Source organism: Takifugu flavidus, chromosome 14 (genome assembly GCF_003711565.1).
Source record: "Takifugu flavidus isolate HTHZ2018 chromosome 14, ASM371156v2, whole genome shotgun sequence".
In the NCBI taxonomy this organism is placed as follows: domain Eukaryota; kingdom Metazoa; phylum Chordata; class Actinopteri; order Tetraodontiformes; family Tetraodontidae; genus Takifugu; species Takifugu flavidus.
In genome coordinates, this window is record NC_079533.1 from 11,903,915 (window position 1) to 11,919,425 (window position 15,511).

Consider the following 15,511-nt stretch of genomic DNA (forward strand, 5'->3'; position numbering starts at 1 on the left):
TATTATTTTAGTATCCATCAAAATATTCCTCACAATAACAACATTACAAATACATAAATACTTATAACAACTACAAACAAGCTTATTACACTTCACAGCATCTATGTCGGTCGTGTTTTTCGCGCCCGGTCCAACGTTTCGTTCGTTTTACGACGTAAATCTGACATTTGGTTGAACTATCTTGTCTCGGCTGAGTTGTGCCTCTTTGGAGCTGACACGTGCTTCCCGCGGCTTCCGCACGGCCGCTCGTGCCTACGTGACGTCGCACCACCTCCGTCATCTCTCCTCCCTTTGTGCAGTAGACGAGCCCCTTCTCGGTCAGGACCGGAGCGCAGAGGTACGTTACGGATTTGTGGCTGTATTACAACCCGGATAAAGTTCTTGTCCCGCGATTCTGCTGCTGCTATAACTCGGTGGACTCCGGCCCAAGGATGCTCGTGGTGTCCGTGTAAAGAATGCATTTTTATCCGGAGTCAGAGATGTTAGGCCTTCTGATCTAAGACAGCTGCTGTTAGCTTAACAGCTAAACTCTGACGGTGCGGTCGACACTGCGGGGACCGGTCTTCGGTCATTCTACTCGAAGCCGCGGATACATTAATTTGGCTATGATGCAGCCTTTCCTTGTTGGTAATTTGAGCTTTTGTCAGCTGTCAGTATGCCCTGATAGCGAAGTTCCTCGCAGGAGGCACTTGTCCGGGACCACCTTGATAAGGTGCTAATGCTAATGTGCTAGCCGGTGAGGACAGGGAGATGCTGCCTTCACTGCCCTCCTAAACCAAACCGTTTGCTTTTAGCGGCCTGCAGCAGGGAATTTATTTTCAAAGTCTTATTAAATGTTTTGCCTTAAGCTGTCAAATGAACCTGGGATGTAACCAGGTGGGTGCAGAACGATTGAGTTGAACTCCAGATGCGGTATCAAGTGTAATATTCGATTCATGCTTTGGAATCGCTGCACATTTTCAGCGAAATTAACAACAAAATCGCCCCAACACTGGACATCTCATTGACCAGAGCTCCTAGGCTGTTCCACTCCTATGCCCTTTGTCATTTGACCTTTCATTCTTGGTAACAGCCATGATCTGTCCATTCAGTGAAGGTGTTGACGTGCACATGAACGCCCAGATGTGCTATTTGTGAGTGGGTGGACAGGTCCTGCAGATGGGGGACATTAGTCCACTTCCTGCCCATGTGCTGCGCTACGGCCACAATGCTCCCACCAGTGCTGGGATTAGAGGACAGCCCCGGGGTGCATTGCTCATGGTTGACAGGACCCAAGCGTGGACGCTGGGACCCTCCCGGACCTTGTGCACAGGATTCCACTGCAGCAGAGATGTTGGTCATGTTAAATGAGGCTCCCCTTTAACTCACTTTATGTTTAATGTGATAAAACTTCCTTTGTTCCTTTAACTTACAGTGTTAGTGTTTTGCAACGGCGCCGCAGGCGTTTGGGAATGTAAAGCCCCGATGCCATTATTCCCTGTCCAACTGTTTAAATTCCTTCTCTATCTCCTGCAAACTGTTTGACAACTGCCGGGATGTTGAAAAGTGGCACATTTTCTTCATTCGGATGATGAAATCTGACTTTCCCAACAGGCAAATAAAAGATAAAGAAATGCACGTATCCTGTTAGAGTTCTAACTCCGCGGCGTCCATCTGTTGCATATTATTAGATCACTATTCTGCCTCTTTTACTGAGTGTTTTATCTGTGGGGGAAAAAAACCAAACCCTATAATGTAAGACGGATTTAGATTTCTTGTATTTTGTACCATGATCATCCCTGTTTCTATATGCAGATCATGGCTGTACCTCCCACCTATATTGACCTTGGAAAGTCAGCCAAGGATGTCTTTAACAAAGGATACGGTAAGCAATAAACAGCGGGATATATCAGGAATGTGACTGGCGCTGCATAACAGAGAAACAGCAGCGTGAACTCCACCTTAAAGCCTTCAAATCGGGTGTTTCTATAGGTTTTATTGCGTTAGGGGGGCTCCCTCTATTGTTGCCTTTGTTGTGTTGGGAAACGGAGCGATCCTGATCATATTTTGCAGGATTTAATGCATCGCGTGCTCCCAAAGCCCGTGCAAACCTACAAAGGACACAGTGTTCCCTCTAAAACCCAATAAAAGTCTGCGCTCCAGAGCTGGACACTGCTGAGCTTGTCATTAGACTGAATGTCATGTTTGTGGACATACAAGCGCTGCCAGCTGATGCCTGGTTCATTCAGACGTCAGCTGAAGTCCTGATGCGCCGCAGAGATGCTACGATTTAGCCTCAACTGTCTGAGTTCATTCTGATTCTAGTAACTAACTAATTCTAGTTAATTCTGCCCCTCACTGCACGTGAACGGGAAGTTTGCTTTGGATCAGAAAGGGCCTAAATTGCACATTTATCTGTCACGTTTTCGTTGTAATAATGATTCTGTTTTTTTAGGTTTTGGGCTGATCAAGCTGGACTTGAAGACAAAGTCTGAGAACGGCCTGGTGAGTTGTTGACAGGCGTCACTGTCATGTGGGACTACAGCCGTCATGTCTTAAGAGACGCCCGGCTGATCTTTAGGAGGTGGGTTCTGATCCCCTAAAGCCCTGCCAGGACATCTGCTGCTGCCCGGGGACGCATTCCTGCTTTAGCTGCTCTTTAACGTGTTACCGTGGTTACCTGAATGGGCCGTCTCTCACCCGCCTCTGTCACCCGCAGGAGTTCACCAGCACGGGCTCTGCCAACACCGAGACCAGTAAGGTGTCCGGATCCCTGGAGACTAAGTACAAGTGGGCGGAGCATGGACTCACCTTCACGGAAAAGTGGAACACCGACAACACCCTGGGGACCGAGATCACCCTGGAAGACCAGGTAGGGGGGCGGATTTCATTTCTTTGGATTTCTCCGGGATTCTTCTGCAGCCTGGAAGTGTAGTTTGACAAAGTGGTTGTAATGGTTTCTCCTTTTTTTCCCCTCGTGTTCAGTTGACCAAGGGGCTGAAGCTGACCTTCGATTCCTCCTTCTCTCCAAACACTGGGTAAGAACAGATTTAGATGGATTCGCTGGTCCACCATCAGACCTTTACTGACTATCAACCGCCCCCCAGCAAGAAGAGCGGCAAGATCAAGACGGCCTACAAGTGCGACCACCTCAACCTGGGCTGCGACGTCAACTACGACATCAACGGCACGGCCATCCACGGAGCCGCCGTGGTGGGCTACGAGGGCTGGCTGGCCGGGTACCAGATGACCTTCGAGGCCGGCAGGAACAGGGTCACTCAGAGCAACTTCGCCGTGGGGTACAAGACGGACGAGTTCCAGCTCCACACGAACGTGTACGTACACAGACGGAGGCTGAGCTCGTTCTGGAGATGCTGCCACCTAAAACGTGATGGAAAAGTCTAGGACGGAGTGAAAGTCGAGTGTCTTCCCGGCCAGGCACAGACGGAAGCCTTTAAATCGTTAGCGCGACCTTGGCCGGCTGAATAACTCGCTGGCCTTTGACAGGCAGCCAGGCGCACAGGTGCCTGGCTGTTATTTTTACATGCAGGTGATTGGATTTAGCCTAACGTAGGCGAGGTTGGAGTGGTTGGCAGACACGGCCAAGCAGCTGTGAGATCCAGATGGAGTCAGACGCTAGCAGAGGGGAGCTGTGGTCAGGGTTAGCGGGGAGCCTACAGCTGGAGAGGGGAGGCAGGGGTCGGGGGGGACGGTCAGTCAGGACCTACCCTTGGTGAACCCAGCTCAGCCACAAGCTCCGGTTCATGTTTCTGCCACCTTCACAGTGGAAATGTCCTGTTTTTCCCTCAGAAACGACGGTACCGAGTTCGGCGGTTCCATCTACCAGAAGGTCAACGAGCAGCTGGAGACGGCTGTCAACCTGGCGTGGACCGCTGGAAACAGCAACACCCGCTTTGGCATCGCCGCCAAGTACCAGATTGATCCCGATGCGTCCTTCTCCGTAAGTTTAACGCGTGCGGAAGCAATTAAAACGGCGGTAATTTGAGCCGTCCTCACTAAAAATGGACGATTAATGAATCTGTGGATCATCTTCGTTCAGGCCAAGGTGAACAACTCCAGCCTGGTGGGCCTGGGCTACACTCAGACTCTCAAGCCAGGTGAGTCCTTCGCGTGCACGTTAAAGATCGACAATAACGAGAGGTCCTCGTTGAAGACGTGACGGCTGTCCCGATCCTGACATGTGCCTTCCTGCAGGAATCAAGCTGACTCTGTCCGCTCTCCTCGACGGCAAGAACATCAACGCCGGCGGCCACAAGATCGGCCTCGGCCTGGAGTTCCAGGCATAGAGAGAAGGAACACACCCTCCCAGTCCCCCCCCGCCCTGACCCCCCCCCACACACACACACTCACATTCCCCAGCCAAATATTTAATACTTAGTCTAGCTCTCGCACCTCTGTTCCCTTTGGAAGGTATAATGAGCAACCACTTTTAACTATGGGAACATATTTTGGAGTCTATGGATTTATCTTAAATTATGGAGCCTGCAAGGGAACGGTTGCTTTTGGTGCATTCATGTTGGGAACAATCGTACACGATGCTTTAATTTGTCTCTATTTTAAAGATGGCGGATATGAACTCCCCGAGGGGCCGGATGAGTAGTCTCACCACTACAGGGTGCCGTCGGGTCGCACCAGCTTCAGCACTCCACTCAAATCAAACTGTAAAGAAGTAGCGGTTTTATTTTCATACTCCTGCAACAGAGATCTTTAGAATCTGTCGGGATAATATACAGCGGGAAGGTGCCGGCTGACGGTAGCCCAAAGACACCCCGACCCAGCGTGTACATTCCGTGTTTCACGTCTCACTTGTCTGTGTCTGTGCGAATTGTGTCTTTTGTTACATTTAGCAAAGCTAATGTTGTGCGTTCTTAAATCCACCCGTGAAGTCTTACGAAAAGCAGCGGCGTGTCGGTTCTTGGGAGCAAACGATGGCGTTGGAGACCTCTTTGGTGCGCGGGAGGAGAGCCAGTGGCAGAACTGAGAAAAAGGGATTGAAGATGTGCAGAGGACAGGAAAGGGTAGTCTTCCACCAATCGTTACGGGAGTGATGCTTAGTGTCCCTGAGAGTATTGTTATTGTGAAAATTTAAATAAACAACACCTTGAACCAGCGTCTCCTCTGGCTTCTTCCGGCTCACGACGTCATAAAGCAACACCTAATATTCTATGCGACGTTTTGCTACAGAAACTGTTTTCATAATTATCTGGAGCGTGACCGAGGGACGCTCGTGACGCATGACGCCGCACGCGAAGCCACGCCCCTCCCAGGTACGCAACAACATGGCGACGTGTGGGAAAATGGGACGAAGCAGCCGAAGTATTTGCGCTCTTTCTGCGGTTCTTTTCCTCCAGCTGTTAGTGGGCCGCTGCCTGTCGGCTCCCGCGAACGCCCAAAGCGGAGGTATGTCACTCTTAACATTCTTAACGCGTCGGGCGCGGTGCGTTAGCCGGCCCGCTGGCTAGCGAGTCCTAGCTCTGTTGCTAACGTTAGCCTAGCAATCGGCGTCAAGGGAAGAACGCCTGACGACGCGGGTCGTTCGGTGTCCCAGACAGACCAAAATAACCTTGTGTGTTCACCGACTGATACGGGGACATTAGAGTTTCGCTTGATCCGCCTCTTTGGTTTGAACAAACTCGTCATAAGTTGTAAATCCGCGCGATTCCCTGCTCAGATGAAGTTTCCGGACTTAGAACAACCAACAACACAAACTAAGGAATATAAACAGTCACTTAAAAATGTGTTTAGTAGCAATGAACCGTCTCTTATGGCTCAACTGGGTTAAAACTGGGTGTCCTGGTGCTGGCCTGCGGGCCAGGGGTGGTTTATGGTGGTCTCCAGATATACAGGAGGGGTTTTCCAAGCCTTGCCTGTCGAAATTGTGCCCTTTTACTGTGTCTTTGTAACCTGAGTCACCTTCAGGGTGTGTTCAACCGTCGTTTATTAACGGCTGGTGTCACAAAGGTCTCTTGTGAGCCTGTTCTTGATGCTTGCCCCGGCCTGCACCCATGAATGGGCCCTTTCTTCTGCTCCCGTCCAGCCCCAGCAGCTCTTGCCATCGGCCCTCAGGTGGAATAATGTCGGGCCCTGTTGGTGCAGCAGGCTGCCCGTACAGGAGCAACAACAGCGCCGGGAAAAGAGTCCTAAAAAGATGGCAGAGAATCCGTGGTTTTCTGTTTAGCCTGGACAGAAGGTATTTTTCTTAGGGAATCTAAACTTGAACGCGAACACGAGGCCATTTTGAAAGCATTTAGTGCTATTGAATCCAAGAAAATACTGAATTTGAGCTGTCAGGTATAAACAGGTGCACAGAAGGAGGTGGGTTAATGGTTTTCTTGCTTATCAACGTTTTATTGAACCTTATCTTATAACCTTGGTGCTTTCTTTTTCACTTTGACAGGCCAAACTGTGCAGAGCGTCTCGTCTCAGAATGATACCCCCAAGAGTGGGGAAGCCAAACCTTCAGCAGATTCCACACCTGAGCGGGTCACAACTGCGCCGGAGGTCAAGAAGCCTGACGATGCTGCCGCGACAACTGCCAAGGAAGTCGAGGCAGTGGTGTCCCCCACAATAAAAGAAGCAGAAAATGAAACGCTTCAGAATGAAATCATTAATGCGGATAAGACAGCAACAACGGTGGAAGCGAAAGAGCCGAAAGGCTCCGATGATGACGAGGAACCGGACGTGACAAAAAACCAACCCGCTGTGTCTGGAACCAGTGCAGCCTCCTCTCCGAAGACCCCCTCCGAACCTCCCCCAGACCCAGAAGAACCAGATACCCCCCCACCGGAGGAGAAGGAAACGTCAGATTTGGCCTCCGAACCAGCCAACGCGCTGATCCCATCCACCGTACAGTACACCGACCCGGACCTGCTGACCACCTCCGACAACGACCAGGAGTCCCGAATTAACGTGGACTACGGAGAGGACGAGAACGACTACGACGACGGGTTTGATACAGACGCCACATACATGTCCAACGCAGAGAGCAAAGACCAGAGCAAGAACAGGCTGCCGGAGCCCGACGGGCTGGACTTCAATCGCTACAAGAACAGCTACAGCTCAGAGGACGAGGACTCCCACTTCTTCTTTCATCTGGTCATCCTGGCTTTCCTGGTGGCCATCGTTTACATCACCTACCACAACAAGAGGAAGGTGTGTCCTGACGCAGCTCAGAGGGTGCACTCGGGGCCATTTGTCTCTGTCGCCACGGTTGCGTTCATCTCTTCGATTTCACTCATTCTTCTGCTTCCCTTTAGATCTTCCTCCTGGCCCAGAGCCGGCGCTGGAAAGATGGTCTGTGTTCCCGGAACACGGTGGAGTACCACCGCCTGGACCAGAACGTCAACGAGGCCATGCCGTCCCTGAAGATGACCAGAGACTATATCTTCTGATTCCTGCTGGAGAACGGGTGTGGAGACCCTCAGAGAAGCTGTCGACCTTCCTGCCCCGACAGTCGCTCACAGACGTTGTTGCTTTACGGACTAACTGGAAATCAGGAGTTTTTGGGGCGTAGAATTAATCTTTACTCTGGGCTTATGTTATTCTGATTTACTGTATTATTTAGATGTTCTGTCTTAATAACTAGGGCTTCGGTATATTTGTTCCTCACTGTTCGGGGTCTTCTGTCTGCATCCTGTTGGAGGCTCAGACTGAAATCATAAATTTGCTCTTGATAGTGATAGAAGTTACAGGTCCATGTAACCCAGACTGTGATTTGATGCCTGATTACTGGCACTTTATTGCTTTATAAGTGATAATACAGCAATGTAGAATGAGCATATCGATTTTATTCTTAAAGATGTTAAACGAGACGCTAAACACGCCCGATGCCTTCACTGAACGTACGTAAATCTTAAACACGGGCTGGTTATTCTGCACTTCATGTCGGATGCGTGTCACATCTGGGAGTTTCACTCAAGCCATTTCAATGAGAAACACTATTCGTAGGTCAGGGCTGAATGCGCCGCGATAGAAACAAAATCTGATGGTTCCGGTCCAATTTCATCCATATTTATCCCTTTTTCTCGCTGTCCTCTGATTTTGCTGTGCAGAATTTGTGGCACGAATTATAAATTCTCTTTTTTGTTTGGGAAAAAAAAAAAGTGACTTCGATGAAGTCTTTAGACCAGTTTCTAACCTTTCTTTTGATGACATCCACACATGGACGCCTGGTCCGTTTCCCCTCCCAGTCAGGAATCCTGACCCGTTTCTGTCTCATGCCTTCTGTTCCACTGCCACAATCGCCGCGCTCTCCTCCGCCTGTTGGTGATACTTGTGCGTATTTCAAGTGCACTCTGAACAGAAGACGCCACTTGCACTGTTTCTGGTGTCGTAGCAGCGAAGGCGTTGAGCTGCCCGCGGATCAATGTTGTTTTTGCCATCAGCAGTAGAAGCTGTACAATCCTGTTTTTGCCAATAAAGCACAAGTTGTGTACAAAAGTAGTTCCTGGCTTTTTTAGTCACCGATCAGGAGACAGAAAAGTGGCCTCTGTCGTGGTCACTGACGGGATGTTCACAGGTTGGCCACAAGGGGGCGGTGCGCGCCCAGTAATGACGCCCCCAATGGACGCCTGCTACCACGTGACTCCCAGGTGCGACGCGCAATGGCTGCTTATTTCCAACGTTACATGGAGCAAAGAGTTGATTTTATAATATCACCTTAATTTCATTGAAATAAATGGAATGATGGTTAATGTGGGGGGACATGTGACACATTAACTCGGAAAGGTTAGCAGTAGTTTCCTGACAGACGACAGCACTTTTAATGAAACGTTACCTGTTCAGAAACACGCACTCGAAGCCCCGCGCACGGAGCTGCTTGAAAGAGGATTAGTCTCACTATTCCCCAACAAAGAAGCTCATAACATTACAGGGAAGTGTCTTACCTGCTGGTTAGCGCTCATTCTGGCAAATCGCCTAAATCACCACACGTTTCGAAGTGAAACGCTTTAAAAGTGGCTGAAGCAATCAAGATTTTTCAGAGGAGATATAATTTCTGCTGAGCACAATTCTGCAGCATTGCGGAGCCCTTAATTCCCCGCAGCGCCTCCTTGCTAAAATAGCCCTTTTTCTTTTGCGCTTTGAACAAACTGGATGTGGAAAACTGCAGAAAGTGAACCGAGGTGAACCTTTTTTTTCTGGTGGCGTATCAGCAGCGGAGAGGAGACTGGTAAATCTGGAAGGTTTGACAAAGGAAGACCCTTTTCTTAAAGAGCCTCTATCCAGCGCGAAGTGCTGCATGAATCAAAGCAGATAAGAAAAGCCGACTTGGATGTTGTTTGGGGAAAGTTATTCCGAGTTGGTCCATGTAAGAGACATCAGGAAATGAGATCTAAATAAAAAGCTTCATCTGATGAGGGGGAAGATAGCAGCAACAAGGTGTTTTTGAAGGTGTGTGAGGCGGCACGGATCAGAAAAGCTCCTAAATTAACGCTAAAAGCTAAAAATTCTAAGAGGATCTTGATCCAAAACACACAAAGGCGTTCCCGGGTGACAGCGTGACGCGCACAATGAGGCGGTCTCAGCTCATAATTCCATCCTGGAGGAGCTTTTCAGAGCAACAGAAACAGGAAGTCAGGGGATGGAAGCCAGAGGACGCTCCGTCGAGTCCTCACAGTTTGCTGGTCTGTGCTCAGGTCAAGGCCAAAGGTCACGCTCCTGTCTCCACCTGCTTCCTCTTTAATGCCAGAGGTCAAAGGTGATGTCCAGCAGCGTCCCAGGAGAGAGGCGGCAGCTCAGTTATGAAGAGAAAAGTGATGCGATCCAACAGCACCAACTTCCATGTTGGGAAAACACCTGAAGGGGAGTAAATTAGTATCCCTCTGCCTTCGATTCAATCAATGTACATTAAGGTGCCCTTGACCAGGCCGGTCTCATGTAGCAGGTGTGTGTGTGTGTGTGTGTGTGTGTGTGTGGCTTTTTAATCAGTCCTGATTGATCGCAGTGTGTGTGGGAGAAGGAAAATGGAAACTATAAACGGAGAGCTGGATGCTGAATAACAATAACACATGTGGGTGCGCATGTGGAGCCTGGTAAGGACCTGGAATCAAACCCACAACCCGCTGGCTACCATGTTGTCTGCAGGAATACAGCGTGGCTCTTTTTATCTCTCGTAGGCCAAAGCGTCCCAGAAGCCGTCCCGCGTGTCCTTTGTCCAGGCTTTATTATGATTTTCTTTCTGTGTTTGTGTCCCGGGGTTGAAGAACTAAACTTGTCCTCGTCTTCATCTTCTGCTTCACTGGCTTTAATAGCGGAGCCTCTTTTCTGGCTGCAGAAGACGGAAAAGGCTTCACTGGCAGACAGGCAGACAGGCAGGCAGGCAGGCAGGCAGGCAGGCAGGCAGGCAGGCAGACGCGCGTATGCGCAGGCAGTGAGAAGGACAGAAAGCTGCTTTGGCGCCTCCATGTGGCCAGTGAAAGAACTTTTAGCTATTCACTCTTTAGGATCTTTTTGCATTAAAACGTTGATTTCTGCGTCTCATTTCCAGGGTGTTTGGACCAAGTTATAGAAACCCAAACCCGATCCATTAAAAAAGTAATAACAAACACATACAACCTAATACGCAAGCATCAGAATGAGGGTACTGCAGGATTCTTTGTTTGGAGGAGAAAAAGCAATCGTTTGAGGTCTTCAAGAACAAGACATCAGAGATACTCCTGCCCCTCCCCATCACACACACACACACACGCACACACACACACACACACACACACACACACACACACACACACACACACACACACGGCAGCAGATTACAGCTCTGGTGTTTTAATTTGTCCTACATATTCGCTCCTGCCTGCCATTTAAGTCTTCTTTACGACCCTTGTCCCCACGCGCCGCTCTTTTATTCTGTTGTTTTTTCCACTCTATCAGCCTCTGTCTTCTGTTCTTCCTCATCTGAATCCTTCCCCTACATTAGGGAGTTATTCTATCCATCAAACTGATCCCCCCGCCCACAAAGAAAGAAAGCAGGAGTTTGACTCTGTCTGCCTTCTTGGATCTGAGTGTTTCATCGCTGTCTCATTTCGCCTCCGCGCCTCCTCTTCCTGCCATCAATCCTGCTGACGTTCTTTTGCATCCCCTCGTCTCCCCCGTCTGCCTATCAGACATCGTAAATCTCGGAGCAGTTGTGCCTCTTTGATCAGCGGCAGCAGGCCTCTGATAAGCAGCCTGTTTAGCGGGTGTCAGTGTATTTTTAACTATAGCTCCTTTGCATTAATTTAGCAGACAGGATTCCTGCGTTTTGGGAGACGTTTCAGCCTCGGGGCCCTTGGAGCAAAGACGGAGGAGCCAGAAGAGGAGTCTTCATTAAATCTGATAAAACATGAACCATTTTTTTCCACGTTGAAAGCGCAGAATGGGGATGATTCCTCCGCATCGTTTCCCCGCGTTTCCCTGTTAGCATCGCTTCAATAAAAAGCCTGATTACTGATCATTTCTGACCAATTCACTGATTAATGACTAATTCATAGATATGGGAATTACTGCTGAGAACCCAGCAAGTTCCTGGCCGCTCACTTGCCCCAAAACTTTCAGAATGATTAAAAGATTTCTGCTCGATATCAGAAAGAATTTGTAAGATGTTTAAAATGAGCGCGAGCAAAACTATAGCATTAGCTGAGTCAGGTTTAAACTCACGATGTGGTCTGACGTGATTTAATTTTTGCCTGGAAATGTTGGCGTCACCAATGTCCCGCTCCCTGAATGCACCATGAACAAGGCCGGGTCTTTAGAGACAACAGGGGGGTCGTAACTGTCAAAAAACACCAGGGGGCGCAGAACACAACGAACCACGGTCCAGCCAATCACTGACAAGATGGTTGGAGGAGGGGGAGGGGTTAGGGGAGGGGCTAGGGGAGGGGGAGGGGTTAGAGCGCTGCAGGTATAAATAGAAATTTACCCATCAAACAGTTTCAAACGTCTTAGCGACCTTAGCTTAGCACAGGTCCACTTTCGATTTCAATGTGCGTTCATGACAGTTATGACAAGCTTGTTTTGTTTTGTTTTCCTGTTTTGTTTACATCTGAGGAAATGATGTCAGGCAAAACTCACATCGCCTTAAACCTTAAACCTGTTCGACCTGATGCGCGTGCTGACACCTGGTGAAACAACCGCCGCCGGTGATACAGGCGCGCGCACAAGTGAAGGTTTTTATCTAAAGTTTATTACAGATGAGGCAACGCCGCTGCGCCAGAGGATAAAGTCTTTCTGAAACAAGAGCATAGAGAGAAAGAAGGCAACAGGTGGCTCGGAGCTGTAGAACCAGAGGAAGGATATTGACTGACAAGTTGACCTTTTGACCTTTAATAATAACGCCGAATACTGGTGGAATGCAGGTGTGAGAATGAGCAGCAGCTAAACTAGTTAGCATGCTATACTGATGGCTGGTTTACGGCCATTAAGACATTATGGGTATGAAATCATGATAAATTTATCCCATTTACGCAAGACTCCACATGCATCATGATGCAGTGTGCCGATCTGGCAGCATCTATTGTTAGCCTGTTAGCGGTAACATCCTCCCGAAGAGCACGTTAATTAAAACACCCGTAGCGGTTCGACGGTGACGGACCGTCCAGATCTAACTCCCTGTCAGAGCTCTGCTTTATGGCCCAACCACCAGATATAAAACAACGGCCGCTCGGGTCAAGGAAATCATTTCATCAGAAGGAATTATGGGAAATCCGGCAGCAGGGGAGGAGGGTGCTCGAGTGTTTCCCGAAAACAGAATAATTCAGGTTCTCGTGAGGTTTTTTTTATAGTGTAAAAGAGACGTAACCAGCCCGGACTAATGGGGAGGTATGGAGTTAAAGTGGAGGCGATTACGTTTGATTAGCGTTGGTTTTAAAGAAGGTGTTCGAGTTCTTCCTCTTTGGTTTGGTCATTTTTATTGAGCCGCACTGACGCAATCGTTTAAAGGCAGCGCGTTCCACCTTTGCTGCTGCTGGATTTGGATGTACCAAACACACAGAGAGGACGCAGACGTGGGGAATCCCCTCTGCAGCCCTTTAGAACAACACTGTCGGAGGAAAAGACGGAACAAAGGGCGGTAAAAATGCAACACTGACGCCACGGTAATGGCGTCTCCGATAATTCTTGGTCACAGATGAGCTGTAAAAGCGTGCGAGTCTGAGCTGTCAGGCCAGTGCGAGAGGGGGCGACGAGCACGGAGGTGAAGAGGAAACAATCAGCGATGAATCCATAATGGCCCAAAGCAGCAGCAGTTAACAGCTGAGGAACAGCCAGGCTGCTCCTCTTCGCTACATCGAACCACTCTTCCTCCTCAGGTCAGACCTGATGGACCCCTGGAGCACTTGGGTTGGTGTCCAAACCCCAAAATAGCTGAAGAACCAACAGGAGCGGTTGCGTCTCCTCGTTATCAGCTGAAGCCCGTGCGCATGAAAGTAAAGGAGTGAACCCCGGCTCAGCTTCACGTTCTCCAAACAACTACATTGATTTTCTCCAGCGTGAGCTATACATGCTAATGCGGTTAACTGAGGGGTCGGTCAAGGAATGAATCAAGACGTGAAGAGGAAAGAAGGCGAGATGTCGAGGAGAGATGTGCCGTGTGGGATAATTGCGCGTATTATTCCGGGAAAACAAAGGAAACAAGGAGCGAGACGGGTTCTTGTAGGTGGTCCTGTTCAGAATTAATATGCTGCTAAATGAGCTCAATCAGCGAGGTGCCTTCGTTCAAAAGAGGGAAAAATGCCTGTGTGAGGCACAAAAGTGTGACACGAGGAGATAATAGGAAATACACTCTTCAGTCAAACCCCAGGGCTACTGTCTCCGTGTCATCTCCCAGTTAATTTCAGCTATTTTGCACAGAAATGAGCTTAAAGCGCGAGTGAAGAGGGAACCATGCTGCATGAGGACCCAAACGGTGAGCAGGAAGTAGAGGGGAGGGGCACCTGAAATGGTGTCTTTTATAACCTTCAACCACATTTATGTTGTTTATCCCTGACAAAAATGTGTGTCCACCTTTCCACGGTGTGTTGGAAACAAGAAGGGTCCTAGCAGACGTCCCTGCTGTCCACCGGAGGGACGTCTGTTTGGGTGATGAATAAAGCCCTCATCATTGATCCTCCTCTGGGATGTTTTCCAGACATCTTTATGTATTTTATCGGTCATGAACACCACTTCTGTCCTCTTCAAGCGCTCCGGATGGAGGTCGGGCCCGCACCCGTCACTGCTTCCAGTTCACACTCAAACACGGCAGCTGTTGCGGCGGCGTCGCTCTGGACGATCACTCGACAGATGCTAATAAGAGAGATAAGCGAGAGGGAGAGATGGACGATTTAGGCTGTCACCGCCGGCAGGCACGGAGCCAGGCGTTAGCATCGTATAGACAGGTACGAGAGTGGACGCCGGATCAGTGGCGGCTGCCAAATGTGTTCAGACGCTGGCTGAAAATCAAAGCGCCGCTCCGTTATTGCACATCAGAGCGAAAACATTCAGAGTATCGGCACTTCATCCTGTTCCAGAAATTCCAAAAATTCCAAGAAATCTATATTTCGCGTTGAGTAGCGGAGCAAACGTCTCATCTGTGAGAGAATCTGTCTTTGTCTCAGCAGACTGTGATAAAGGGGTGTTGAGGATCGCTGTTTCAAACGGAGGCTAATGTTGGCTGTGGCTAATAGGGCCAAGATGCAGACCCCGATAAATAAAACTAATGAGAGCGCATTAGAGACACAATTAGCATCATTAGGCAACTTTTAAATGGTTTCGCAGCTTTGTGTTTGCTTGTTTGTGAGTCTAAGTGGGAATTTAGGCATTTAGTTGTGAGGGTTAGGGTAAGGAGGAGGGTAAGCATTAGCATTAGGTCTATGAAATTCCACACTATTATCGGTAGTTACCGGTTAGTAGCAATGCAGTGTGAGGGGGACTATCAGCGTTCCACCTCACCCAGTCAAATACTTTGTAATTAACATCCTTCCAATTTGTGCAAAATCCCAATTCAGCTAAATGCAAACTAAGTTAGCAAAACACTTTAAACATTTGGATGTTAATTTTGTGCCATTTGCAACTCAAAATTTGCTCCCAAACAAAGCAAAACTGAAACCTGTAACCTGTCTGTAAACTGGCAATATAACGAGGGGTTTTTCTACATTTTTTCCCTTTTTTACCTGATGTCAGCCTCAACTATTGTAACCAAGTGTGACAAGCCCACGGACATTCAATCAAATATTCGTCTACAATGCTAGTAGCAAGCTAACACGACATAGCCGAGGCTGAGCTAGACATGTTGGCTACCTGCACTAATGGGACTGACCCCTGGGGGTGGGTATTCAGGCGCCTGATAAATTTGAAGTCTTTGATCCAGCACCCTTAATTTCGATCCTGCTGACGTTGCAGTTTGCTCTTCTTCTGCTGGCGCCGTCTGGTTTGAAGCTCTCAGAACTGAACCTGATTACAAAGGGTAGCGCAGCCGCTGCAGGTGTGCCGGCCGCCATGGTGCAACCGTTATCTGAGGTACTAGAGCGTGAGGCGCGCACCCGCGCAGTATGGTTAC

At 49.0% G+C, this 15,511-nt stretch overlaps 2 protein-coding genes across 2 annotated transcripts; both read left to right on the top strand.

The window, feature by feature from the left end:
* Positions 1 to 202: 202 nt before the first annotated feature.
* On the top strand, positions 203 to 5,110 carry vdac1 (voltage-dependent anion channel 1). Its single transcript, XM_057053912.1, has 9 exons — positions 203 to 337; positions 1,795 to 1,864; positions 2,435 to 2,484; positions 2,699 to 2,851; positions 2,965 to 3,017; positions 3,087 to 3,314; positions 3,790 to 3,940; positions 4,040 to 4,097; positions 4,195 to 5,110. Exons 2-9 carry the CDS (start codon positions 1,798 to 1,800, stop codon positions 4,284 to 4,286), a joined length of 852 nt encoding a protein of 283 aa, XP_056909892.1. The 5' UTR covers positions 203 to 337; positions 1,795 to 1,797; the 3' UTR covers positions 4,287 to 5,110.
* A 122-nt stretch (positions 5,111 to 5,232) lies between these two features.
* c14h5orf15 (chromosome 14 C5orf15 homolog) lies at positions 5,233 to 8,439 on the top strand. The gene is made up of 3 exons (XM_057053910.1): positions 5,233 to 5,400; positions 6,398 to 7,152; positions 7,257 to 8,439. The coding sequence occupies exons 1-3, from the start codon at positions 5,235 to 5,237 to the stop codon at positions 7,389 to 7,391; spliced, it is 1,056 nt and encodes a 351-aa protein (XP_056909890.1). The 5' UTR covers positions 5,233 to 5,234; the 3' UTR covers positions 7,392 to 8,439.
* The last annotated feature ends 7,072 nt before the right edge of the window (positions 8,440 to 15,511 follow it).

Bases quoted from the DNA above. Each gene is read 5' to 3' on its own strand.
- vdac1 (XM_057053912.1), top strand. From the start codon at position 1,798: ATGGCTGTACCTCCCACCTATATTGACCTTGGAAAGTCAGCCAAGGAT. The intron at 2,485-2,698 runs GTGAGTTGTTGA...TGTCACCCGCAG, and splicing joins CAAAGTCTGAGAACGGCCTG to GAGTTCACCAGCACGGGCTC. The intron at 3,941-4,039 runs GTAAGTTTAACG...ATCTTCGTTCAG, and splicing joins ATCCCGATGCGTCCTTCTCC to GCCAAGGTGAACAACTCCAG.
- c14h5orf15 (XM_057053910.1), top strand. From the start codon at position 5,235: ATGACGCCGCACGCGAAGCCACGCCCCTCCCAGGTACGCAACAACATG. The intron at 5,401-6,397 runs GTATGTCACTCT...TCACTTTGACAG, and splicing joins CGCGAACGCCCAAAGCGGAG to GCCAAACTGTGCAGAGCGTC. The intron at 7,153-7,256 runs GTGTGTCCTGAC...GCTTCCCTTTAG, and splicing joins CCTACCACAACAAGAGGAAG to ATCTTCCTCCTGGCCCAGAG.